The 27,980-nt window shown below is 45.5% G+C and overlaps 2 protein-coding genes across 2 annotated transcripts in view; one reads left to right on the top strand and one right to left on the bottom strand.

Moving 5' to 3' along the window:
• The window catches only part of XRN2 (5'-3' exoribonuclease 2), a 51,429-nt gene extending 30,162 nt beyond the window's left edge, over positions 1-21,267 (top strand). The window contains exons 25-30 of the mRNA XM_040554297.1: positions 1,546-1,614; positions 1,713-1,847; positions 3,100-3,227; positions 10,517-10,577; positions 15,745-15,886; positions 20,459-21,267. Coding sequence (XP_040410231.1) covers positions 1,546-1,614; positions 1,713-1,847; positions 3,100-3,227; positions 10,517-10,577; positions 15,745-15,886; positions 20,459-20,521 — 598 coding nt within the window. The 3' untranslated portion in view covers positions 20,522-21,267. The remainder of the gene's footprint in view (positions 1-1,545; positions 1,615-1,712; positions 1,848-3,099; positions 3,228-10,516; positions 10,578-15,744; positions 15,887-20,458) is intronic.
• Positions 21,268-23,470: 2,203 nt separating this feature from the next.
• NKX2-4 (NK2 homeobox 4) lies at positions 23,471-24,663 on the bottom strand. The gene is made up of 2 exons (XM_040553485.1): positions 24,243-24,663; positions 23,471-24,129 (listed from the first exon to the last, which is right to left on the bottom strand). The coding sequence occupies exons 1-2, from the start codon at positions 24,613-24,615 to the stop codon at positions 23,471-23,473; spliced, it is 1,032 nt and encodes a 343-aa protein (XP_040409419.1). The 5' UTR covers positions 24,616-24,663.
• Between the last annotated feature and the right edge of the window lie 3,317 nt (positions 24,664-27,980).

Genomic DNA, 27,980 nt, shown 5'->3' with positions numbered 1-27,980 from the left:
CTAATCTGTTAGGTTAAATAATTTGTATGTGGTAAAGGTGACTTTGCAGAGAAAGGAGTTCCAAGTCAAAAGCTTCACCCCTAGCAATGCTTTTTTTTTTTTTTTTTTTTGCCTCCTCATTGTTTTATATAGTAGGAGTAATACTGACTTTGCCTGTGGTGTTTGGGAGAATAATAGGAAACTTAATAATGAATAAAAAAACAACGAATTTCCAAAGATAAATCCTGTGGTCACCGAAGAATTGAGTTATTCTTGCACTTGACAACAAATTCCTGTAGATCTAGCATGTTGTATGTCATTCTCACTTAATTTGGTACAGTTTAATAGGTATCTAATGCTTGAGCCTATAACCTTTCGTGTCTTAAGGTCATATAAGATACTTGAGACACTGAAAATCACTTGTGATCTGTTTGCATGCTTTGTCTGTGAGGAGACATAACTTGTTTCTACTAGTACAACTATTTACACGCCATAAGAAATGTGAAGTTGTGGATTGTCAGGATATTGTTGAAATGATGTTCTGAAATGGGAATTTAGTTACTTTGAGTTAAAGGTAGTTTTTAGCTTTCTATCTGCCACTGTCAGGAGGTTTGAATTGTTTTATGCTTTTGTCCATTCCTCTGTTGCAAAGAGTTTTCTTCCTGTCTTTTGAGATAGTATGGGTGGTCATGGTTCTGCTCTTCAGTTCCTTTGGCTGAATTTTCCAAGGCACCATTATTCTCTTTCCTTGGAGTCTAATTCATTCTCTGTGCTGGAAAAAAAAAAAAAAAAAAAGATTTATTTCTGCTGGAAGAATGAAATTATTCTGCTTAGTGGTTTGTTTTTTGTCTTTCTTGGCATCCCAAGCATTCTTCTATCAAATGGTTCTTCCGACTTGTTCCTGGCAGCTGGTGGGACCTTCCTGAGGCGTGGGTGCTTATACTGGAATTGCTAGCAGTGTGGATGAATTTACCTAAAGCAAACCCAAACTGCTATAAAGTGCATTTTACCATCAGAAATTGAGCTTTCAGCCACTAGTTGCTCTATTAGTAGTTAGTGTAACACTAGACAGATCAAAATGCAGGGTTTGTGAGATGTCACTGAAAATACGTGTACCTCTCTCTACTGGAACTACATGCAACTGCAAAGCTGCCTTTTGGGATAAAAAATCCCTGCTCCAGGAAATTCCACTTCCAAGTTTTGTACATTTTTGACTAGACTGCATAGCAAGTTCATACCTTTCCCATCTCTGGATTGTTTTCTAAGCATGGGACTTAGTTCCAAAACAGTCCCAAACATGGGACTGTTGTCTAAGCATTAAACTTTCTTTTGGATGGACTGTTGATACAGAGGAGGAAAAAGGTCACCCTGTGCAAGATAATGGAGATATCCAACTCCATATAGTCAATATATCCATGTATAATAAATGCATTTTGCAGTTTAAGTCATGGGTTCTTACATCTTACCTTATCTATTGTGTACATCACTTAATAGATCAGTGATTACTTTTTCATCTTGCTTGTCTTAATTATCAAGTAAACCTAATCTTCAATTATTTTTGTGTAGCATCTCTTTCAAAGATCCACAGTTTGATGAAGACTTTGTTTTCAAGGCTACAGTATTACCTGGTGCAAAGTAAGTATCATTTGTCAGATTTCAAATAATTCAATTTTCTTTCATTAATCTGAGCATTTGCTGTAATAACTACTTATGGAACTATTTTTAATGTTCAGGAAACCTCCTCCAGTTCTGAAGCCAGGAGACTGGGAAAAAAACAGCAATGATGGCAGGCCTTGGAGACCGCAGCTTGGTTTTAATCGAGACAGAAAGCCGGTCCACTTGGACCAGTCAGCGTTTAGAACTTTAGGGTAAGACTGGCAGCAGGGCTACTGACTTACTGGCCCTTTATTGCCCCTCTTAAAAACAAGCCACCACCACGAAAAAAACAGCAAGGGGGTGGAAACAATCAGAGATTAGATGCTGGTGCTCCATGTTGGAAACTTTGGTATGTGATATTTATATGCAGTGTTAATAATCATACATGATGATAATTTTGCAGTAGTACCATGCATTCTTCTTAATTTTGGGGGGTGTTTTTTTCTTCTTCTTAATATTTCTAACTAGATTTCCTGTTGTTTTTTTAACTTGTTTCGTGATACTCACCTGAAGTACAGAAGATACGATGAGGATATTTCACACAAGTGTTAGTTAATATTATTATGAAGACAGGAATGTCTTTCATGCTTTTAAAAACGAGTGTTTTTTACAAACCTTTGTTTGAAGCACATGTTGCATGATGCAATCTATTTGATCGTCATTTTTCAAGGCATTTTCACAGTTCTTGTTAGTTCTCCAAAAGTCCAAATAACTTTCATCCTTTGCTCTGAGGCATTCTCAGATACTAAGAGAATAGTACTGGAGCATCTGAGAGAGAATGAGCTGAGGTTATGTATTACAAATAAAATGAAATGTCCTTCCCTTACTGGGAACTATAAGGAGCTGTATGTCTGTCAGAGCGAGAAAAGAGAATGTTTTAAAGGAGGCTACACCTGTGACCAATCTTCATTTCTTCCATGTTACAGTTACAAGGAAAAAAAATTGTAGTTACGTTATTGATCATATATGATGTCTTATTAAATTGTTTTCTGGGGTGGAGACGCTACAAGCATTAATTAAAATCTCATTAAGTCTTAATGAGAGTGTAGTTCTGCACAGGATAAAAACAGCAAAGGCCTGGCAAACATTGACTCCAACATTTACAGATCCCGTAATTTGTCAGCTCTCACTTCGCAGGCAATGTGACAGCAGTTCAGTTTTACTGAATTCTTACACTCTTACACAATTTGTGGAAAATACGTTTAGTGTTGTGTTTTTTTTTTCCTGGTTATTGTGGCTTGCTATGAGAGTTTTTACTGGGACTGGCTCACAAAGCATGTGCTTTGTTTGTGGTGTGTCTGGGACCCTTATCTGTAAGTGAGTCAACACATCGTGTTTGTGTACATCTCCACTGATGCGTTGGAGAGAGCTGGGTATGTAATGGACTGGGTAGCAGCTGTGCTGTAAGATGGCATTGATAAAAACATCCTATTCTTTCTCCTTTCCATTTCTTATGCATAATAGCCATACAATGCCAAGGGAAAGAGGGATGCCAGGAATGTATGCCAATGTTGTACCTCTTGGAGCTTATGGGAGCCCATACAGCAGACCACTTCTGAGTGGGCAGCAGCAGATTCCTAAATTGTTGTCAAGTAAGTGGGTTTGAAAAATATCGCGGTTTGATTTTGGTCTGTTGCACTGTTACAAATAAGTGGATTCAGGAATTCATCTTCGTCCTGCAGGAGATGCATTTTGACTGCTCTGATGTTCTTCTGTCGATGGACATTCTGGCAATACATTTTTATACACTTTTTAAAAATTTCAAATGGTTATATTCAGATATCCTTAGTGGTTTGGTGCCCTTGCACAGTGAGGTCCTGAATTTTGAACACTTTTCACATCAGTGGATTGGAAATGTCTTTTATTGCTTCATTTGATGTTTGTTATGGAGATTGATCCTGCCAAAAACCAAATACCATTTCCTCCCTCACCCCTGACCACATAAGCAAATACCTTGGGCTTTTAGGAGAGGAAAACCTCTTCTTTCCTATGAGAAAACAATGCTTAGTTCACTATAAATCACTATAAACAGTGATTTAAAATTTTTTATCATTTTTCTTTAAAGTTGCTGGAATGAAACAGTAAAGTATATGTTGTTCACTAGGAAAATCTTGGCATTATCAATGCAAGTTTGACTTTGTTGTTTAGTTTTGACTAGCCTTGCTATTCAGAGCCCAACCAGATAGTTTCTCCTGTACAATGTTAACGCAGTGCTAGAAAATAATGAAAATACACCAGAAAAAATGTTCTTGAAAACCCTTTTTTCCTCCCTTTATCTGTTAGTTGGCATCAGTTTGAGGGTGGGGGAAAGGTGTTGTTTGAGTTAATTCACAAAATTATTTTGTTTAGACTTAGTTAAATGTCAAGTCACAATTTGAAATGAATGCAACTCTTTTTCAAATGTCTGTCTTGCATGAGTTGGTTTTATTTTTGAAGAGTCCAGAACTACATACAAAGTTCTGAGCTTTTTTGTCTGTTTGGAAACTGGGAAGCAGAGTAATTAACCTTGTGTTGCTCTTCTCCATTACTTTTCTTTTTTGGAATGGCTGTAGTGAAATGTACTAACTTGTTCTGACTCTAAAACGTGAGTATGTGCCTGTAAGCAAGATCCCACTTAAAATACTGTGCCCAATATTCAAGTACAATAGGAAAAATTGCATTTCGTGTAATAAGGATTTTTAGTGTCCGTTATTCTGAGCATATTAAGTATGTAGCTGAATCTCAACATCACCAGCATTGGTGAACTTAGAATTTTGATGCTTTGTGTCTGAAGAGAGGATGCTGGCCACAGAAAATAATCAGTGCACAGTACATGGTGGCTGCTCAGAAAAGATTGTAGGACTCTGAGAGAAGAACAGTGGTATCTATCTGAGAGTTGTTCCTGCTGTGTCTGGACTGCCCAGTCCCTTTTGAAAGTTTGTGCCTCTGTCCTTTCCCATCTGCTACTCTTGTTTTGGGCATTTAGCTTCAGTTACCCAGGAAGAAGGGTTGTTAACAAGTCCTGTCTCTGCATGTGATCAGGAGCTGCACTTCTGTAATGGTGGGATTGAAACAGGAGGAGACTTGGCTAAACTGCCTAAAAAGGTGCTTTAAAGTTAGAAGTTCTCATTTTTAGCTGAATTCTTGCAGTGTTGAATTATGTAAATATTTGAAGTTTCAGCAGCTGGGATAGCCGAGTTTGAACTACAACATTTTGTCATGTATAGGAGACCAGATCACTGCTTAAAGAAGCTGTCTGAGTTTTTATAGTTGACTTGTATTTCTTGACTGCATATGAAACAGCAAATAAATAATTAATATCAGTGGCCACTCTGAATTAAACTTACTGTCTAGGTCCAAAGTAGATGAAGTGTACTTGAGCCGGGTGTGCAGAAGCTTTCCTGTGAGAGGAATCAGATTGAATATGAGAGTCTGGAGCTATTAACTTTGATTAAAGGGAAACAAGTGGTTTTTTGAGCAAACAGAAATATGATCTTAAAAGAAGTGTGTGGGGAATGGGAAGGCAGAAGTACCAGGCAGGCATCATATTTTTGTATTCCTCTCTAAGGAGAGTCTGTGTGGATTTGTGGGGAGATAAAGTATTCGTGGGCCCACGAGTACCTGTACTGTTGTTCATGTCTTCTGAAACATGAATCTTCATGCTTCCTGCGAAATAGTTATTTCAAAGCAGTTTTATGAGCCTTGCATACATGGAGCTTTTTTTGCCAATTAGGTACTTATAAAGCTCTCATCCTCATGGTATATGAGCACCTTGTGTTGTATAGAAAACACTCCAAATGCAAATATGCCCCAGTGCTGCCATTCTTTCATATTGAGGAGGCTTGAATCCGCTGATCAATATGAAATCCCAGTCCATCTGTTGGCCTCAGAAGTTGTCTGGAGGCTTTCCTTCACACATCCCTTTCTCCCATCATCTCCTGTCCCTTCCTCATCCTCAGATTGTCTCAGGCATCCCCAGTTACTGTTCCGCAGGTGTGCCTGGCAGATCTAAGAGGAAGGGTTTTGTTTTTTTTTTTTCCTTCCCCATTGTGCCTCTTCCTTAGTGTTTCTTTTTCCATTAGGCAGAGGTTGTTTTCTTTCCTGGGCCTGCAGTAAAAAAAGGTGTCAGGTCAGCCCTCCCTGTTCGGTGCTGCCCACAGTCATTGTACAAAGGCTCTTGCACAAAGCAGGGGTTGTTGGCAGGCAGTCGCGCTCTGGGCTCCTCATTCCAGAGTCAAGAAGCTGGTTCCTGGCACACTGTTTTTGATGCGAAATCACAAAACTGAGGAAAAGAGTATAACGCACTGAAAATGTGTTTTGTCAGTTAATTTTGCTGTTTTTTTCCCCTTGTCTTCTATAAATGTTACCAAGCTGTCCTAGGAGATTAGTCTTAAACCCTAGTTAACTTCTGATTTAAACTGACTGCAATGTGAAGTCTTGACAATTAACGAACTACAGTGGTGCTTGACTTAGTATTTGGAGAGTATCTTTCTTTCAGTGTCTTGTCGTTTCACTGAGGTGCAAGGACAGCTGATGTTTCAGTCAGCGGGATGAGGCCGGGTTGGACAGCAGGGGCGGTGTGCCAGCTCACCCAGGGGGCCAGCAGGGCATCCCGCCACCTGGAGGGTGGGCCAGGCCTGGCCGTGCCAAGTGGCCACAGGCACCTGACCTTTCCTTTTACTGAGTAAAGAGTGAGACCTGCTCACACCATTTAAAGGCACTTGTTAAAATACCTTCAAGTGTCATAGCCCAGAATTTCTGCTGAGATCAGTCTTTCCGATGTTTGCACTGAAGGATGCTTTTGAAAACAGGACCACAGCCCTACATGGTAATGTGTCATGGGTTTAGTGTCAAGCAGATTTGTTGAGATGGGAGCACGTCAGCATCCCTCTGAACCTTGCTTCAGTAGGTGGCAGTCATCTTTTTGAACAGGAATAGCATGCGTGGACAGCATGCTTGCTCTGATGGAAGTTTGTTGTCAGAATTAAGCATGTAGGCTTTATCTCTCCTTGGCACCAGTTTCAACCAGACAGCATTCTGTCTAGGAGTAACAGGAGGTATTCCTAGATCTGAGAGCACAGCTATCTTCTTGCCTTTGCAGCCATGCCTTTCAGTTCAGGCACAAATGCCTCTGTCAACGTGCACGTCTTCTACTAGAAAAATCGAATTACGAGGAGTTGGGAAGGAATAAGCAGAATGTTCTTAATGGGGGAAATCTATTGTGTCAAAGCTGTTCATTGGCTAGATCTTTGCAAGAGTGTAGAAAGCAGAATGTGTGAAAGAACATCTGTATGCTATGGAGTAATTGGACTGGGAAGCTTCCTGACAATGCACATTTATGCATTCCTGAAAAACTAGACCTGATGTGGTTAAAATGCTCACATTTTGTGAGACTGATGCAAAACAACTTTTCACTTTATGTATAACATTTTTATATGTATGATGAAGAAAAAATAGACTCTAGAATGGCAATGCGGTCAACCAAAGTGCCATCTCTCCTTCAAGAGCCATCTGTGGGTGTTCCTGACTGTTGTTCTCTGATTTGACTTTGATGTGCCAATTTTCAGCTGATGAATAATTGTCTGTGCTGATAACTTGGGGAGTCAAGTGTAGTATGGTAGTACTCTATGAATGGCATATTCGGATTCTGCAATACGAGGTATCTGATTTATGACTTTCATTTCAGTCAGTAAACTTGTCAATTAGCTGCGTTTGAAAATTGGTTTTGATTAGTGCAATCAGTAAACACAAAATCTCATCTTTGATTGCCACACTGATTAGATAAATTGTTACTTGAGGAGCTGCTGCAGAAGGCGGTTTATTTGGCCTTATAGCTCTAGGAAATGCCTAAGTTTTGAAGACTAAATAAAATATTAATTGTCATTTCTCTTCTGATTTTTTACCTTTTTGAAGTGCAATTTACTGTTCCAAGCTTTTTCCCCTTCAAAGATTGTTCTGTCAGAGTCATACAAATGAACAGTAGTAAGGTGGCTTTCAATGTTTTTATAATGATTTCATTAAACTCTGTCTTAAACTGTTCTTAAGCTGCAAAAACGTGGTTATAGGAGGATAGTCAGGCCTTTTCTTTTCCAGGTGGAAAGAAAGTGATTAAATGTGAAGTAAATTTTTTACTAGCCCTTATTCAAGGATCCGTATGAATGGGAAACACCACACAGGGCAAGACCATCATCTTCTCACTGGCTTCCTCGCTAGAGCACTGTTTGACCCTGGCTCTGCAGTGGAAAATGTGTTAATAAATTTCAATTACATGTGAAGCTCTGACCAGGGAGGGTCAGGAAGGGAGAGACTGTATTAGTCTGTGTAATTGTCAGGAGGCCTTGCCTAGCTCTGTCTGCATGGAAGGAAAGAAAAGTGGGGGAAACCTCACCACTGTTCTTCATGGAATATGTTTTTTTGTTTCTCCTGGTAGCTTTTCTCCCAGCAAACAACAAGAGAACTGAGTCCCCTTCTCCCATTTCTTTGTCAACTGATACTTTGCATTGCAGTGTGACACAGGTATCTGTGCAAAAAGCTATAGCTTAAAAACTATGATGTATCAAGTTATGGAGGGGGAAGATATCAGACCTGTAGGTCTCCTGGGCCAGGCTCTGGCAGAGACAGAACTTAACAGTCATCCTGATGGCTGCAGGTGAAGAGCTACAGGTGGTAGGTGGTAGCTACGGATCACAGAATCACAGAATTTTAGGGGTTGGAAGGGACCTCCAGAGATCATCAGGTCCAACCCCCCTGCCAAAGCAGGTTCCCTAGAGCAGGTTGCCCAGGTAGGCGTCCAGACGGGCCTTGAATATCTCCAGAGAAGGAGACTCCACAATCTCCCTGGGCAGCCTGTTCCAGTGCTCCGTCACCCTCACCGTGAAGAAGTTCTTTCGCAGGTTGGTGCAGAACTTCCTGTGCTCCATTTTGTTGCCATTGCCCCTTGTCCTGTCCCCACAAACCACTGAAAAGAGGTTGGCCAAATCCCACTGTCTCCCACACTTATATATTTGTAAACATTGGTAAGTTCCCCTCTCAGTCTTTTCTTCTCAAGGCTGAACAGACCCAGGTCTCTCAGTCTTTCCTCATAGGGAAGAAAGAGATGGAAGATTTTTGTATCTGAAAACGCTTTTAGCAGAGCTCAGTTCTGCTGTGTTGCATATTTTTGTGTGGTGCTGGTATCTGCAAAACTTTGAAATTATTAGAAATGAAAAGTCTTGCTGGGATATTTTTGGATTGAAGGGAGTGACACTCATGGGCTCTGCCAAATTTACTATTCTATGTAACAATTTTGGAAAGTCTTTATTGATTTCATCTTCACTATACTTTCTGTTTAAGCTTCAGGTTAAGGCTGTGTCTTAGTATCGGTCAGTGTGTGCGTGTATATTATATATAATAGATTTAAAAGAAGATGCGTGCCACTCAGCAGGTGACTGTTCTATGGCCCAGGTGAGGGAGATTAGCTCCGGCTGGAGGCAGCCTGGGCAGGAGTGGTGGTACTGCTGGGATCAGAACTTATTTCCATTGACAAAACTGTTATCTTCAATAGGGCCTGCCCGCACTATATGCTGCACTCTCAAGTGCTGCCATGAAAGGTTTCTGTCCAGGTCAGACCATTAAAGCATGCAGACAATCCAGCCAGAGTTAGGAGAGAGGCTCAGATTTTCCTCTATCCATTTTTCTCCCCGTTTCTTTCAAATTATTGCAAAGCTTTAGTGCACTTGAATATTGGCAGTTTAACGGGGTGTTACTGTCCCACCATAGTGTGTCCATCAGACAACTTCTGGAACCAGCTGTTAAAATTAGGTCACACTTAAACGCCATTGAAGATAATCAAAGGTGCCACTGAAACTGAAGCTTTTGATTGATACACAATTTGAGTGTTGTGAACTGACCAGGGAGCTATTGATTAGCTGTGTCTTTCATCCTGTTTACTGACCAGTTTATTTAGAGGAACAACAACCATTTAATTGCATGTCCTGTTAAAGCAATGTTGTTACTGCTACGCCTTTGTAAAGAGTTAGTTTGGGTAGAAGAAACAATTGAGAAGTGGGTGGTCCTTTTCATTGCAGTTTCTTATAACTGCGGTGCTGTCTTTGGCCAAGTTTTTAACCAAAAGGATTTAACTCAGTCTAATTATATCATCTGAGAGATCACTAATAGATTATTATATATCATTACCGAAGTTAACTTATAATTGTATCTTCAATCTCTCCTCTATATACAGCTCTAATATCTTGAAATTCTAAATATAAATATATGTATATTTAAACATGAATAAAGTGAAACTGCTCACATTATTACATCCTCTGGTTGTTCTTTTAGCTTATGGAATAACTTAACCTAATCAGAGGGAACCTGTGAGTATTAAATATTTGTTGCTTACAAACATGGAGTGTCCTCATGATAATACAGTGGTGGGTGGTTGTTTATATACATATCTATTTCTTTTCAGTATAGTGTAGTGATGAATATACTTCTGTGAAATGTAAATATTAAATTAAATCTTCAGTTCTTACAGTAACAGACATGGTTTTTGCATTTTGAAACGTCCCAGACAGCACAGATACCTGCGGAGTGTCCAAGCATTAATCAATGATAGTTCTAGCAATTAAAATTATTTCTTCTTATATAACTTGAAGCTTTTTGAACATATTAGAAAGGTCGCCTTTTATTAATATTGAGCTTGTCACCAACCAGCATAAAGGGGCTCTGTCAAAATCAGCAGTAGTAACCAACAAAGATTTAGTGAAATGTGTTCTGTAGTGTATCTGTGCTTTTCTGTTCTGTTTGCCTTCTTAAAAGAAGTGCTATGGCATGTTTAAAAATACGTGATGGAGTGTGGAAATTGGAGGGCAGTTCTTTTAAATATACTTATTTTATTTTAACTTTTTGTTTTACCCTGTAGATCTTAGACCCCAAGACTCTTGGCGAGGCCCTACACCTTTGTTTCAACAGACACCACAAAGGTAAGGCAGGTGGGACTGGTGTTTGGTCAGATGTGGCTAGGAGTATGTGCTTGTTCCTGTCAGGCTTCACAACATTTTTACCTCTTTGTTTTGAACTTTGTTGTTTAAATTTGTTCAAATCAAGAGATACAACAGATTTTTAAAGTTAATTAATGTCCCATGATTTATTTATGTTTTATGAGTGCACTGTGCAGTGTTCATCCTTTAAAAGGTTTGAGTACTTTGTATTAAAAAAGGAAGGCAAAAACACTTTCCATTAAAACTTAGACTTCAAAATTAACTTTACTGTTGGTGCTTTGGTACCGTTCTTGGTTCTTTGGCCTTTATCTTATTGAAGCTTTTGAGATACTATGAAATTGAACACAGAGAGCTTAAAACTGCATTAGATTTTGGACAGGCTAAACAAATTTCTTTTTAGGAGGGCTGTGGAGCTTAATGAGGCATAACTAATGGTGTTCCACTTTTATCGTTTCTGTGCCGCAACCACAGCATTAGTACAGACTAGCCATTGATTCTTGCTACAAACCTCTTGAAGTCCTAATCAGCTTCTTTGGTACAAGTTTTTCAGGCCTGACAAGCCTATTGTAGGGCAGTGTCACTGTAGGTCAGTAGTTATTAGTTGCCACTGAAAACAGTTTCTTTAACTACTTAAGACTGAACTGAATTAAATGCAGAAGGGACTCAGAGAAGGATTATGGAATCTGCGGTCCAATAAGTGCCATCGAATAGAAGGAATGTGACATGGTTTGATAATAAGGGATGTTTTACATGCGTTCCTTCATTGATAGGTTGTATGCCCTTAAGTCAGGCTGACTTTACAAACTTAACCATACCTGTGAAAGCTATGAATAATTATATTTGTTTGCATTTATGGAAGAATATGTGAGATCCTCGGAAGTTTCTGCTCTTAGGCAGAACTTTTTTCCTTTTTTTTTTCCACATTTTTATTTGCAAATGTTAACCATTGAAAATATCAGCTTTAGAAGAATTTATTGAGCCCTCTGCAGTCACACTTGTCATGGCAACCATTTTGATCCCTGTGGAAGTTCAGCTCCCTTGTACTGTGCTATGTCAACGTGGCATATTGCATTATAATTGAATCTTGCATTAAGGACTTCAATATTAGTTTGCCAGGAGAATTGTTATCCCGACACCTTACATAAGTACAGTTTGTATATTGCCATTTTGTGAAATACTGCTACAGTTCTGTAACTTGTGATTATTTTTTACAGTGCTATACTTCTGTCATCTTATCAGGCTGTTTGTTTTCGGAAAGTAGAAGAGTTTCTCGGTTCACATACAGATAATTCTTTTCTGACAAATTCTGTTGTTTCCCACTTGAAACACATCTTTTTTGCTTTTATTTGCCATAGTGGCCTGTCTCTTCAGAATCTTGTCAGAGGATTCCTGCACTTGGTTCGTGTTATAATATTGTTAGAAGTGATCACACGCTGTCCTGATACAACATTTTTGCAGACGTACGGTGCTGCTTGGAGAATTTCATTCATGAGTTAGAATTACAGCAGCGTATTTACAATGCTTTCCCCTCCCTGTCTTGTATTTTGTTGCACCTCTGGTAGTTCAAGAAAAGCACTAACTTGCCAGTCTTAGTGCTGAGGTTAAGTAATTCTGCCATAGTTTTGGAATGTATTTGATTAGGGGAAGGAGGGTGTGCAAACAGATGCTTAGGGCTGACATTGAGTTAGTTGCCATACAGAGATAAGCATAGAGGTTTAAGCAAAAGTTTAAACATAAAGCTGAATCAGGGATATCTGCTTTTAAGAAAAAATGGTCAAACCTATTGAACTCAGCCCCCCCCAAAGAGTTTTTCAGTTTCCCACTTAATTCCCTGGCAGCTGCCAGGCCAGCAGTGGGCTGTGTGGTGCTGTACAGCTGCTGTTGTGTGCACTGCTGGCCCCGAGGCCATTGCTGTGTGCTGCTGCTTCAGGTGCTCAAAAAGCAACCCAGAGCTGCACGGAATTTCTGTTCTCTGTCACTTTGACTCCCAGGAAGAAAGCAATGGAGGGAGAGGCCAGCCCCTGCTCCAGCCTTTTCAGATGAAGAGGGTTGACAGGAGGTTGCGATATCCTTGATCAAGCAAGGGATAAGCGAGGAGCCTGTCCCTGCCAGAAAAGCTTTGAGCCTTTGTGCTGTTTCTGGGATAGAGTATTGCAGCTGTGGCTAAACTGGCTCTTCTTTCTAAGGCCTGGGTGGAAAAAAAAATCAGTAGTGTAAAGCTTTTTCTTCATAATCCAGATGACCTTGTCTCCTGCATGAGATTTTCCTTTTCTTAAATTTAGGGATGCAATTCCATGTATAGCAAGTTAAAATAAAATTGGTGAGTTGTTGTTGAACAGGACACCTTTCAGCATACTTGAAGGCAAACAGAAGGTTATTTTATATTCTTGCCTTCAGTTTTTGTATATTTGCTACCAGTTTTCCTTCCTAATTGGAGGGTTGTAATCTGGTGGTTAATCAAATCCTTTTGCCTAACCTGTTCGTAGAAGAGATCTCCTAGGAGGCTGAGGTTGTAACACAGATATGCTTTACTATATGAAGTTTACTTAAACTGCATTTTAGCTGTTCTGTCTGTATATGCATTAGTTTAATTATTAGTTGATGTAACTCTGGGCAGTATGTTTGTGTAACTCTGCCAATGTGGATTCAGGTGATATTTCAAATAGCACAATTTTTTGTTACCCACAAGGCACAGCTTTGCTGTGTACAAATCTCCACTCTCAGGTGACTTAAATCACTAATTAATGCATCCAATAGATGGACATAAAGTCAGTTGCTATGAGACCTGTAGTTTCCTGAGTTGTTTACCAGATGATAATCTAAAATTTTGATTTATAAAAATAGGATATAGCTCAGTGAATTAGGAGCAGCAGAAAGGTGTAATCTGCTTTTCTGGCTTTAAGATCAGAATATGTACTGCACCTTTTTTTTTCCTACTAGGTTTATCCCCTGGAACATGTAGTAGTTCTAATTGATCATCGCTAACTTCAGCGCCCTCCTTAAGAGGGCCTTGAGACTAAAATGCTAAATATACTGACTTTTCACTAAAAATAACTTTGTAAAAATGAAATGTTTAAACTCTACACAAAATGCATATTAATGTCAAATTAAATTTGTTTTAAAATTTCCCATTCCAGGCATATAATAAAAGTTTTTGCCTGATAATTTTCAGGGCTGAGGCTATTTATCATAAAGACGTTGACAAAGTTGTAGAAACTGATGAATGACTGTTGATGAACATCTAGAACTGGGGTTGTGTAGGTAATTCAACAGACTTTTTCTTAAGGCTGAGCAGTATATTCTTCCTGAAGAGCCTGCTGTCTTCTAAGAATAATGAAAAAATATTAATATTCAAAACAATCAAAAGGAATATCTTACATACAATACTGATTTTGAGTGGCCTCTGAAAGTATAATGTGCTGTTAAGTTCAAATATGATATTGCTCTTTCTAATGCATGACTCAGATATCATGCATTTCTAAACATCTCTGAAGCTAAAAATAAAACTGCACGCTTCCATATTGCCATTTAGCTTTTGTGTGAGTTCATTTTTAGTACATTTGTGGCCCATCGTGTTTACCAGTTTCATAGTTATCAGGTTAGACCAGTGCTTTTATAAGCAGGTATCATTTGTTTCATTTTGGGAGATGGTAGGAGGAGGTGCGTTTTGGTGGTGGTTTTTTTTTTTTTTTTTTTTTCCAATTCAAAATTTAGCTCCATTCCATTTGGTGAAATTTGTCGCTCCCTCACTTGCCCAAAGCTCTGTTTGCTTGCCATGGTGCAGCTGGCTACAACTACTGCCTCAGTCAGCCTCTTTTCCTGAGGTCATACCTCTTCTTGAGCTGCGTGTGTGTTTGAAAGTAGAGATCAAACTCAGCCTCTGGGTAAGGTTGTTTGTCCGAAGCTACAGTCCCACCAATTTACTCAAACAAATCTAGGGAAGGATTCTTCGAAGACAAGCAAAGTAACTCTCAGTTAGAAGTACAGCAGGTAAATATGAAACACAGTGCTCATGCTCAGTGTGTTCCCATTCCTGTCTCTCAGCAGGCTATCCACACACTGTTCAACAGGCTCCCTTAAAAGGGGGTCAAAAAAGATTAACCGTTTTGACTAGCCAATATTTATCCATTACAACAATATATTCTACTGCAAAGCATAACTGCTATGAATTCCATAAGGAATTGTACCCTCACCAGTGCTTAGCTTTAAAGACTATATCATGGCTATATCATTTTTCTAAATATTTTTAATCAAACAACGATTTGATGTATTATACCTGTTGCTTTATAATTGTAATGTTAGAATAGGTACTTGAAGGCAATTAAAACATTTCTTGCTGTTAGTAATCTGGGATGGAAAACTAGGTTATAATGGATGTCGAATTTGCGTTCCCATATAAACTGTACACCAAATGTCAGTCAGTCCATGCCAATTAGTGCTTATGTTGCTAGGTCACCGTGGTCAATTGAAAACGGCATCAATAGAACTTGAAAAGGTTTCTTCCCGATCAGACCTTCTGACATATTGAGCAGAATAATGGATGGGAAAAAGCAGCCAAGGCCCCTACCCTAGATTCAGAATACTCGCAGTAAGAATTCATTTGCAACCTGCAATTAACTAGAAAGAATGGACTCCCAGAAAGAGTCTGGACATTTAGAAAAGAAAGCCTCATTCTCCTGTATTGCACATGTTTACTCTTTGGATGGTGTGTTACGTTTAGCTAACTTGATGATATCTGGGTTTTAATCAACATGCAAGATCACTGCGGATGAACTGGCATATTTGCCTCTAAAATAAAAGATGGACAGAATCCTTTCAAGGAATTTGAAAAATATCTGGGTTGTAAAATTGAGTTTGCTGCTCATGGTAATGCATGGTTCTGTAACTTCTGAGCTGTGGTGAAGGAAGCAGTGAGCAAATGTGGCCGTTTCGTAAGAGAACCTCAAAAGTTGTTTTTTTTTCCCTATTTGTCTCCAATGATGTGGCCATCTGCAGTACCACTGCAGGCGTGGTTGGATGTGACAGAGTTCAACTCTGAGGCAAATGTCAGCATGCATCAAACTAGGACATAGAAATTTAGGTTTTGTAGTACAAAACTCTAACTCTGCGAGTTAAGCTCATGCTGCATTGTGTTTCTTCTTTCTTATAGAACTGCTGGGGCTGCCCCTCTGCTTGCCTGGAACCGCATGCTGCCATCCCAAAGTCAGTACCAGCCAGGTCAGTACCAAGGGCTGGGCGGACCAATGAGTTACCCGCAGAGACCTGAAGATCGAATGGACAGGGGAAGACAGGTATGAAAATGTTGCCTGATTTTTCCTTGTTTTGCTCTCCTCCTGAGTAACACTTCCTTGCTGTGTGGCGAAAGGATGCGAGTGCAGCATAGGTGGGCCTTCCTGAGCTGGGTTTAGTCTGGTAGCTGTGTCACCAGCGCAAGTACTGACAAATAAGCTTCCCCTCCTTGTCCAGCCCCTCTGCGGGTGCTTGTGGCAAAAGGCCCATGCCATCGTTGTGCTGCCGCTGCGTTTCATTAAAACCAGATCAAACGTGTTACCAAATCATACACCTCTTGCTGCTTGAGAAAATATAAGCTGGCTTTATCTTTTCTGAAAAACTGTTTAAATGTTAGACTCTCCTAGCCAGAGAGATAAACATGGCTGTGAGAGTACACATGAAAATAGCTTTGCGTGGTTAAATGAAAACAAGCAAACACAGTAGGAGAACCTATTTATTATAGGTTATTTAATAATTATTATATATATAATATATATATAATTATTTATTATAATTATAGGTAGCTTTGTCATCAGTTCCTGAAAACACAACAGAATGAAAATACTTAAAAGCAGCAGCTTGTTTTGCTTATGTGATATTATGTGCTTATGTGATATTTCTTGTGTGTGTATGTTCCCAGTAAAAGCATAATTTGCATATACTTGTGTGCTAGAAACTTTGGTATTACCATGCTATTTTCTAGTTTTAAATAAATTTCAGATATTTATATTAAACTTCATATTCTGTTGATGTTTTTGTAAATCAGAATTATTACTCAGCTGTGGGAAGGTCACTGACCAGTAGCGGGGGAAGAGAAAGAAGAGCACTCAGCTGCTTGCTTACAGCACTATTTCCCAGTCTTTGTATGGAAACTGAGGCACGAGCAACTTGAAATTTGCTTTCTGTTGGGACCTGGTTCTTTGGCTACCTCTCATAAACATGCTCCAGACAAGTCACTTTTAGTTATATGATCTTGGTTTTCTTTTTCATCATCCCAGTCTGCAAACAACGTGTTGTGCAGTGTGATGCAGAGTCAGATCTGGTGTTTGATTTCTCAAGTTTTCTCCTATTTTTCCATGCTACTGGAAGCATATAGTGATTTTTATGTAGGTCTAAATTCTGTCCTGCAGTGTGTGTTGGATAACATCCCAGTCTCCATTGCTTATGCAGCAGGGGCTGCAAGGACAGTCCATTTAAAATGTAATGTCACACAGCACACTGAAGTCTTACAACATTTTTACCACTTTTGATTCGTTGTCCACTTCGTGTTTTTACTTTTCTTTTCTGACTGGGAGACTCAGGTAGCATGATCTATCACCACCACTTTTGCACCATGACATTGTTACAGTCTGGGTTTTGTAAGGCAGCTAATGTAAAAAGACAGGTAGTGTCAAACCCAGTTTGTAGCAGAAGAGCCTTTGGCCTTTGCCGAGGAAGCTTTCTGCAGAGTGCCATGTGCTTCTGTCTGGTGCAGTTCATCAGGACGGCAGCCCAGCAGAAGCAGCCTGCGAGCCACTAATACCGTTCTCAGCATTGTCTGCTGGCTGTCGGATTACATGTTGCTGCTGAAAAGATCTATAGTCAGCAAGCAGCCTGCCCCAGTGCTCCCAACTCTCAAACTCTTGTTTGGCTCAGCCCTTGTTAGCAGCGGTGAGATTCCCTCCTTCCTCCCTCCCCAACTCCTACCCTGAAGCATTTTTAGCACCAGGGAGGCTTTTAACACTGGAGTAAGGCTTGTCTCTAGCTCATTCAGTTGTGATACTGGTGTTGCAGCAGGAAACGAGAGGCAAGTATACCATGCGCTCTTGCTTCAAGTATGCTGGGGAGGTATTGGCAGCTCAAATCCTTCCTCTTGCTGTAAGCAAAATTAGGCAGGGTGGGTTATGATCACTAAGCCTTAGTGGGGAAATGGTGCTCTAGGCAGGGGTTGAATCCTGGTTGTGTTGTCCAACTTGCCCCCAGCAGTTTTTCTCAGTATATTTGAAATTTGGATAAGGTATATTGAGAGGATCAGTTTTCAAAAATCTTTCTGCTTGAGTTACCCTGGTTTAGCCAAAACACTGGAGACAAAGAAATAAATGCATAGTTGCTTTAATACCTAATAGGGCTGCTGTAAAACTGTAGAAAAATGAAGGGAGGATTACACTGGTGGATTCCAGGTGGTATTTAATCAGGGCTGGAAAATAGGCACTTGAAAAGTCTGTCTGCTACAACATACCACCCTGCTCCTTCATCCTAAGTAGAGTAGATGGGTATTTTGGGGAAAGAAATAAGCACTGAAGCTAGTTTGTTTCTGACCTTAAATCTTTGTGAATAACAGTTGCAGCTGGACGAGGCAAAAGTGTACAGGAATTGCCTTAGAGGAAGGTTTGCAGCATGGGCGCGGGGAGGGCACCCGGCTGGTCCCGCCTGGAGGGGCATCTTGCAGCGGAGACCTCGGGGCACCCGGGCATCTGCAGCCCGCGGGACTGACCAAGCTGGCCGTGGCATGCAGCCTCCACCCACACAGCTGTCTAGGGGCTTGCCACCCGAATGATTAAGTAGGAAGCATGATGCTGGTAATACTGTAGCTCTGTCCAAAATGTAATTCACCTGTCATTAGCATGGGATGCATCTGCTGGATCATATTTTGAAGTTACAGCTGCATGATTTTATTTGTATTCGTGGTGTGATGGTTATTAAGGAAAAGTATTTCTGGCCAAGTGAATTTGCTTCCTTAAAAAATAAATAAATTATTAGCAATTATGTTGCCTTCCAGCTGCTTTCGATCTCCTTTTTAATTTTTGTTGCTAGTACTTTTTATGTTATTTTAAAACTAACTTTCAGATGTCATTATTTCCTTGGGGCTGACAGCAATGGAGTAAAATTAGAAGCTACCTGAAAGGGTTTAGGGTGCAAAACCAATAATTGAATCTAGCATTGCTGCCTGTAAATTTCAAAGCTTTTAAAGCCTTGAAAAGGGATTCAAGTGGAAGTGGTGACACATAGCAGCATAAATAATTATCTTTGGTCCCTTTCACCTCTGAATTCTTTTTTACAGCATACAGAACATGGCCTGAAGAGGTTAATAAACGCGCTGCTATAAAGTGCTTACAAAATTAATGCAACTGCCATGGATATAGGCTGCTCAGTGGTAGTGTGTGTTTGTTGGTGTCTTCGAGGTATTCCAGAGAAATAAAGAATAAATCCAATCGTGTCGCTCAGATGTTTGACATCGTGATTTTAGTCCGTAATAATACATAACTGAGTGCCCAGATAAATTCCTTGTGTAGCTGGTACAAGCGCTCCTATGATTACAATTAAAACCAAACCAACCATCTTCCTGTGAGTGGAAGCAATATCTTCTGTGCCTCTCTTCTGAGATTCTGTTAAGAATGGGGTGTAAAAAATTGTTCTCTGTTGAGAAAGTCCTTTTTGATTGCCTGATGCAAACATGCTGCAGCTCACCCCGCTGTCACTGGTTTGCTCGCTGTCTTGCCAGTTTCGGCGGTTGTCTCTGTGCCCCCATAGGGCCGGGCAGGGTGAAGATGGATTTCTCTTTTAAAGCAGGGAGTGAAGCCCTCCTCACCACCCCGGCCATGCCCCGTCCCACCGTGTCCTCCCCCCAGAAAAACAAAAACTCTGTAGCTGTTGTCAGCAGAATGAACTTTCTGGTCTCTGCAACAGATCAGGTTTTAAAATCATTTGAAGTGTTTCAAGGGGACATCTTTTTTTTTTATGAAATTTTCCAACAGTTTTTTATGCTGGATAGTTGTAAATCAGATCACTGTCAGATCTAAATTTAAATAGAAAAATGTATCTAATGTGCAGTAATTTCCAATGTGACATTTTAGGATAATTCACCTAGAACTTAAAATGAGTGAGTGCTAAAAAATGCTGCTTCTCTAACAAAAACAGTTTCTTTTTTTCGTAAAGATACCTATCAGTAATAACGTCTGACTTGTTTTAGCATAGGATTGCTTACAACTAAAACAAAAAATGAGTAGTCAAGGGAATTTTTTTTTCTCTGCAAAATAATAAAAATAAACCTGCCTAATCCTGCTGACAGCATACACAGGCATCACTGGAAATTTAGTTCAGAAAAATTACACTTAGACCGTTAGTCTTTGTAAAGAAAAAGTGCATATGCTGCAAAACCCACGTTTCTGTAGGATTTAAAAATTGGCATTTCAGATCTGCCCATCAGGTGTGGTTTTTGTATGTGTTTTTTTTTTTTTTCCGTTTTGTACCTTTTTGTTCCCAGTATTGCTGAAAGCCAGGAGTACGCAGTGGTGTTGTAGCTTGGAAGGAGCCTGTCCTCGGTGCTGTCTTGTGATGGTTTTATTTCTTATTTAGAAACTGTGCTGCTCCCACAGCACAGATGTAAGAGCGGGGTTGGTGCTGTCCAGAGCTGCTCTCCTTTAGTGGAAGTTAAAGCCTGTGCTTTCAGGAGAGTGTCTGGAAGCGCTGTGAAGAGATGGTCAGCTCCATCAGCGGTACCTTTCTGTGTAAAGGATGCATTGTTTCATTTTTGTATGGTGCCTGAAGCTCGGCTAACTTGTTTACTATGATGTTAATCCAAAAAATAAATGCTTGCTTTTGTTTGTTTGTAGGCATATGGCCCCGGGAGGCCCTACCCGCTGCCACCTCCCTCAGGAAGATACAGCTGGAATTAGCTCTTGACTTTTTTTTTAAGTATATAAAATGTCTGTTGTTTTTGTTCTTTTATTAATTGGGAGGTAGGGGGGAATGGAATCCTTAAACATCCCTGTAGTTTTTAAACTATAATACTTGTTTTAAACGTGCACATTTCTTACTGAACTGATTACTTTGAGGGGCGGGGGGCAGGGGCTGTGTTGCTTTGAAATAGTGTATTGCAAAATACGAGTAAACTAGATTTGCTAATTTGCTTGTGAGACATTTGATGAGGTAGGAGTGCTGTTTTGTCTTTATTACATGTACAAGCTGTGCTTAGCTATGCCTGTCAATTTGAACTCCAAACATCCTTTACTTCACACATAAGAGCCTGAAACCAGACACGGAGTTTTAAAGAATACATAGAAATCGGATTTTATTAACTCTAAGAAGACACAGCAGGCAGTCTGGGGAGCACGATGTTAAAGACACGTCCGTCAGTATTCCTTGTAAGATGCTTCTTTGAATTCCTCACAAAAAGAAGAGATTTTGGACTTGGAAGTGAAAACATTTCAACTTTTACAACTTGTGCCTGTTTTTGACTTTGTTATTGTAACATAAACAAGCACAGAAGGTGTATTTGTTTGTTTTGATAAATAATTTAAAATCGCTCCCAAGTACGGAGTTTCCATTCATTTTTAGTACTCTTTCTAGGGGTTTTCCATGTGAGTGTACCAAATCAGTAAATATTTTTATTTGCTTTATAAAGTGGCTTTTGAAATTCTAAGCTGTATCGAGTGGTTTATTTCATGCCCCCTCCAGAATACTTTTGTATCTTTGTATATGCGCGTACACATTTCATGTTATTTACTCAGAAAAAATAATTGCATGCAGCCTCCACAATAGTTTGTAAAACCTTTGTTTATTCAAAAACTCAGCAGCTTTCTGCTAACAGTAGAGCATCCAGGTAACGTGAGCAGGTTAAAGCTGATAACCTCTCCCACCATTGTGTGCCACCCAATGTTTTTTCATTAAACACGTGTATTGTATCTACCAGTAAATGTGGAAGCTTTGCCCACAGGGGTGCAATAAAAGGGTGCTTCTTTAGCCATCTCCCGGGAGTGGTTTTCAGTCCCTTCCTCCGTTGGCCCAGATGTTGATCACCAGCACTGAGGAAAAAGCCCAGACCGCTGTAACCTTGGGAGGAAGAAATCACGGAACTAGATTCGTTATTTTCAAGTGATTGAGGGTGGAGTGGAATCCTTCTTTGTAATGCAAAGACTTGCTGTCCTGCATGGAGCTGCAAAATGCTCACAACGGCCTCCTTATGCGCAAACCTTTGGGTCTCAAAAATAAATTTTGCTCCTCGAGCGGTACAAAACCGGTGGCAAACGCCAATGTTCGTGCAAATGCGGCGGCCGGGAGTGAGGCTGGTCACAGGAGCGGATGCCCCTGCCCCTGAGGAAGGAGCCGGGCTGCAACCCCCGCCTCTCCACGCCGGGGGAGCCCTGTCGGGGCGGGATATGCCCGCGGTGGGGTGAGGTGGGGTACCCCTGCCCGGCCCTCCGCCCCCCGGGAGCAGGTTTCGGGTGGGCTCTGGGCCGCCGCCGCCGGCGGAGATGCCCCGGCCCGAAATCCGTTTTTTCTGGCCCTGAATTGCTCCGTGACCAACAGGACCCCGTGCGGCTCCCTGGGCCCGGGGCAGGGCGCTACGCAATCGGGTACGCGGCGCGGAGCGGGGGCGGCCGCGGTCCGGGAGCGGGCGGCAGGGGCAGAGCTGGCGGCGGGGGCCGCGGGCGGGCGCCGGGAACGAAGCGGCGAACTCCTCAGAACAACGTTTCCTTTTATCGGTAAAAGGAGGGAGAGGGGAAAAAGAAAAAAAAAAACGGAGGAGAAAGCAAAAAGGAACAAAAAAGAAAGAAAGAAAGAAAGAAAGAAAGAAAGAAAGAAAGAAAGAAAGAAAGAAAGAAAGAAAGAAAAAGGGAAAAAGGGAAAAAGGGAAAAAAGGAAAAGGGAAAAAATTAAGAAAAATGAAAAGAAAAAAAAAAAAGAGAAAAAAATAAGGAAAAAGAGAAGCCGTCGGAAACTTCCGAGCTGCGCTTCTCGGCGCGCCCTCGGGGCAGGCGCCGCCCCGTCCCATCCCGTCGGGTCCCGTCCCGTCGGGTGCCCCGGGCAGCCCGGGCCCGGCGGGGACCTGCGGCGGCTCCGCGACGCCGCGGCCCCGGCTCCCGACGGAGGCCCGGGGCCTGCCCGCGCACCGCTACCGAGCCGTCCTAATAACGAGGAAAGGTTTCTCCCCTGCGATCCGGGCAGCGAAGCTCCAAAGCTTTCCGCCTGCGCACCCCCGCCGCTGCGGGCCTGCCGCGCTTTGTCCCCTGGCTGCGAGCGGCCGCGGCCCGGCGCGCCCCGTCCTCCAAAGGCAGCGGCCGCTCGCACCGCCCGCCGCCTCCTCGGCCTCGAGTTACAATTCCATTTACCTTCAATCAAATAATGATGAAATTGCACTTCAGGGGCACCCTTATAAAATTAATTCTGCCGAGATAAGTTGCACTTCAGAGGATTTATTGTTGGCGGTCAATGGGTCTGTAAGGTATAAGCACAGCGGCTCTGGCCCCCGGGCGCGGTTTGCTTTGGCCGCCGGAGTGGGGCCGGGCCGGGAGCGGGGCTCGGAGCCCCCCTCGCCGCCTGCTGCCGCCCGCCCGACACATCGTGGCCGCTCCGCCGGGGCACGGCGCCGCGCACACGGGACCAGCGGGCAGCCGCGCACACACCCGGCCGTGCCCGCTCCGCCGCCCGCCTCCGGGTGAAGCCCAAGTCTGCCAAGCCCCAGAGCGTCTAAAAAACAACGGGGCCGGGGGGGGTAGAGGGGGTAGGGGAGAAGGGAGATAGGGGCGGGGGGCGCGGACGAGACCGGGAGGCGGCGGCCCAGGGGCGCCGTCGGGGCCCGGTCCCGGGGCGCGGGGGCGATGCCGAGGGCGGCACGGGGGCGATTACCACGTCCTGCCGTAGAGCAGGTTGGGGCTGACCATGCCGCCGCTGTAGTCGACGCCGGCCGAGTCCATGGGGGCCAGGGGGGGCACCTGGCCGTGCAGCGCCGGCGGGCTGGGCGAGAGCTCCTCCAGGTCGGCCGCCTGCCCCAGGGAGCCGGGGTGCGGGTGGGCGGCGGCGGCGGGCAGCGCCCCGCCGGAGCCGCCCGGGGGCGCGGGCGTGGGCTGCCCGGGGGCCGGGGTGCCGCTGCCCGGCGGCGGGCAGGGCTTGCCGTCCTTCACCAGCACAGGCACGGCGACGCGGCGCGGCGAGTGCTGCTGGCAGAGGCCGCCGGCGCCGTCGGGGTGCAGCTGCTGGGCGGCCGCCTTGTCCTTGGCCTGGCGCTTCATCTTGTAGCGGTGGTTCTGGAACCAGATCTTCACCTGCGTGGGCGTCAGGTGGATGAGGCTGGCCAGGTGCTCCCGCTCGGGCGCCGACAGGTACTTCTGCTGCTTGAAGCGCCGCTCCAGCTCATAGACCTGCGCCTGGGAGAAGAGCACCCTCCTCTTCCTCCGCGGGGCCGCGTGCAGCGGCACGATGGCCTTGGCGCCCTCGGCGATGCCGCTCAGGCCGCCCATCCCGGCCACGTTCATCCCCGCCGACGGGCCCATGAACCTGGAGACTGGGCGGGACGCGCGGCTCAGGGCCGGCGGCCGCCCCGTCGGGGGACAGCGGCCGCCCCCGCCCGCCGCCGCCCTCCGCCCCCGCCCGCCGCCGCCCCGCGCCCGCACTTACTGCCGGGGTACCGGGGGTCGCCGCCGGCCCCGTACCAGCCGCCGCCCGCCGCCGCGCCGCTCCTCATGCCCTCGGGGTAGGCGGGCAGCTCACCCACGTTGCCCAGGCCGCCGTTGCAGTAGCCCCCGACTGCTCCGTGCGGGAACTGGGACACGCCGTGCGGCATGTGGTAGGCGGCCGCCCCGGCGGGGCCCGCCACGACGTGCTGAGGGACGGCGGCGGCGGCGGGCACCGGCGGCTGCCGGTAGGGCCCCAGCGGCGCGCCCAGCCCGGCCGCACCGTCCATGCCGCCGAACTTCTTGTAGCTCTCCTCCATGGGGCTGAGGATGTCGGTGACCGAGAAGGGCGTCGTGTGCTTGGGGCTCAGCGACATGGCGGGGCGGGGCGGGCCGTGCGCTCCCGCCGCCACCGGCGAGCCGTGCGCTGGCGAGGCGCGGCGGCCACCAGCCCCTGGCCGCCCGTAGCTCGCCGTTTCTTTTAGCCCGGCGCTAGCTTTACGCCAGACCCGGGGGGGGCGGAGCGAGCGCGCCCGGAGGGGGACAGCGGCGGCGGGCGGCCCCGTCCCCTCCCCGCCGCCGGGCAGCGCCCCCGCCTCCCGCCCCGGCCCCCTCCTCCCGGCCATTGTCCTGCAGCCGCCGACGGGCTCTTAAGCCCGGCCGCCCCGGGGCACCGCCGGAGCGGCTCCGGCCCGGCCCTGCCCGCAGCCCTCAGCCCGCGCCCGTAAGTACCTGCCGCGGGGCGGTCGGGGGGCGCGGAGCGGAGCATCCCCCCGGACCCGGACCCCGGACCCCGGACCCCGGCCGCTCCCCGAAGCGCCCCCCGAAGCGCCCCCCGAAGCGCCGCCGCCGCGGATCGGCCTCAGGACGGCGCGGCCCCGACGGCGCGGTCCCCGCTGCGGCCGGGAGGGCACGAACTGGGGAGCGCCGCTGCCGAGAGGGGCCGGATCCCCGCGCCGGGGGCCGCTCGGCGCCGTTTGTAGGGGCGGTGGCCGGGTTGGGGACTTTCTGGTTTTATTTTTGTTGCTGTTTTTCGTTCGTTCGTTTGTTCGTTTTGCGACAACGAAATGCCCCCTCCGGGCTGCCGCAGCCTCCGAGCCGGGGCCGGGCCGCGTTCCCCCCGCTCCGGGCTGGGGCGGCGAAGCCTGCCGAGCCGTCGGGGGCCGAGCGCTGCCCGTCGCCCCCGGGCCGCTTGCGGACGGGGAGCCCGAGGCGCTGCAGGACCCTTCCCCGCCGCCCGCAGCCGAACTTCCCCGGGCCGGGACGCGGGAGTTGCGCGCCGTCGGGGCGGCCGGCCAGGGGCCGCAGTCGGGCTCCGCTCCCTCCTCCGGGCGATGCGACGGGGCGGCCGCGCCGTGCCCAGCCCTGCGCCCGGTGTGCGGACATCTGCCCGCGGAGGGGCAGCGGGGCCCTCGGGACCGGGGACTGGCCCGTTCCGCACCAGCGCGGCCCCCTCGGCGGGAGCGAGGCGCTGAGCGGGATGCGCTCCCAACCGGCCACGCTCAGGCCCCCGACGTGCACACGGCAGCTCCGGTACGCGGTGAGGCTGCTGCGTGCTGTGGGGCTGCTCCGTGTCCACTGCGCCCACTGCCCTGCCTGGGTGTCCCTGCCGTGCCCTGTGCCGGGGGATTTTCCCTTCCCTTCCCTCCCTTCCCTTCCCTTCCCTTCCCTTCCCTTCCCTCCCTTCCCTTCCCTTCCCTTCCCTTCCCTTCCCTTCCCTTCCCTTCCCTTCCCTTCCCTTCCCTTCCCTTCCCTTCCCTTCCCTTCCCTAAACCCCATCCTTTTCCTGACCCCTTGGGGAGAACATGACAAGATAAAACACCCCAGAGGAGAGCTCTGTGTAACCTTCACGCCCCCCTTAAACCCTGAGGACCCTGGTGCCACGCAGTATTAAACACATCCACAGCTCCGCATGCTTTGCTGCTCTTGCTAGTTTGACTGTCTGAAACTCGCGCACCCCAGCCAAGTTTACCTGCAACACTTTATTCAATTCCAGTTTTTCCAGAGATTAGGCACAACTCCTGGTGCTTGCATTTTTTTTTCCTTGTGCAACTTTCTCCCCCTCCACTTCCCACCTGCCTTGGCTTGGCTGCAGGTGGGGGCCTGGGGCTGGTGGAGGCCATGGGGCTGGGCTCGGCCAGCTGCCCGAGGGGCACCCAGGGCATGAGGGCTGGGTGTCAGCACCAGGGCTGGGCTGGGCCCCCAGCATCCCAAAACCACGGCATTTCCAGGTGCCAGCAGAGCAGTTGCTTTGCACGTGGGCTGCTGGGCAGCCTTGTAGCTCAGCTCCTGCTCCACCAGAGTCTTCCCCGGAAGGCTGGCAGTTACACCCATGTTTTATATTTTGTTTCAGTCATTTTATCGTTTTGTTCTGCTTTGTTCCATGTGTTCTGTCTGCCTCCCGAGGCTGACCCCCTTCTGGAGCACGTCCCCTACTCTTTGGCAGTCCCGCTGCAGACAGCGGATGCTGGATGCTCCCCCCACCTGGAGGGGGTCCCCTGACCCATGGCCCCTCCGCATCACAGCCCGAGCTCCCCAGGCAGGCAGGGGATGGCAGAGTGGAGTGGCTGGGCTGGTTTGGGGTGCCGACAGGAGCCCGTGGCGGCTGCTTCGGGGCTGAGTGGCTGGGCAGGACATGAACCTGGTGAGGGGCCAGGGCCTCGGGGTCCCATGCAGCTGATGTAACCCGTGGGGAGCCACTGAGCCAGGCGCAGGGCTGGTAGCATTGCAGGGACAGATCACAAGCAGTGTGGAAGGGGTGGGCTGGGCAAGAAGGGGCCCCACAGGCCAGAAGCGCTGCTGGGGGAAGTGGGACGGGGAGCATGGCAAGGGGATAGGGTCCCCAGGGGCTGCGGCGCCCCCAGGATGAGCGCAGCCAGCACAGTGCCATGCCTGCTCACGCCGGGAGCACCCCTGGCTCTTCACATATTAATAAATGAAGCACTTTGGCAGGGCTGGTGTGAAATACCTGGTCCCAGTTCAAATGAAACAAGGAGGTGATTTTTCCTTTTGCTGTTTTACTTTAGCAGAAACCTGGTACATGCCTTTGTTTCCTTTCGACTTCAGTGACTCTGGCTTTGCCAATGGGAAAAAATGTTTAATTTCTTTAGAATATGCTTGACCGATGCTAATGAAAATCCAATTAATAAGGCAAATGTTGCGCACAAAAAAAAAAAAAATTAAAGTCATCCTCATTTATAAAATGTATATTCTTCTACCTTACTCAGTCATTACCCAGAAGTGACATGCAAAAGTGGACTGTGTCCTTCCAGAGCATGGGAAGGTCTAGCTGCAGAATTCAGCAAAATGTTTTCAAAAGAAGATTTTTTAAAAAGATATGAAAAATGCAATAAGGGTGACTGATAGAAAATCACCTACCAAGAAGTCAAACTATTAGCTTTTAATTTTTTTGAGTTATTTCCATGGCTTCTTGATTACACATGTAGCCCCAAAGGTCACCGTTATTTAAAGCTGTGGGAGTGCGGGTGTCATTTCAGAAACCAGTTTGTCTTTCTGATAATAATGACATATTTTGGCCATACGGCACTCATTTCCACAGATAAGTTGTTCTTGCTATTTTAGACTGTGTCTATTACAGTAAAGATATTGACCTTGGCAAGACACAATTGACATATAGATAGAGGCTGACTTTTTTTTTTTTTTGGCATTTTTCAATAATCCAGTATAAATGCTAATTTATTTCTGTGGCAGCTCGCCTAAAAGCAATAGTTTCTTCTAAATA

The sequence above is a fragment of the Cygnus olor genome, chromosome 3 (assembly GCF_009769625.2).
Source record: "Cygnus olor isolate bCygOlo1 chromosome 3, bCygOlo1.pri.v2, whole genome shotgun sequence".
In the NCBI taxonomy this organism is placed as follows: Eukaryota; Metazoa; Chordata; class Aves; order Anseriformes; family Anatidae; genus Cygnus; species Cygnus olor.
This window is presented reverse-complemented; position numbering and strand designations above follow the sequence as displayed.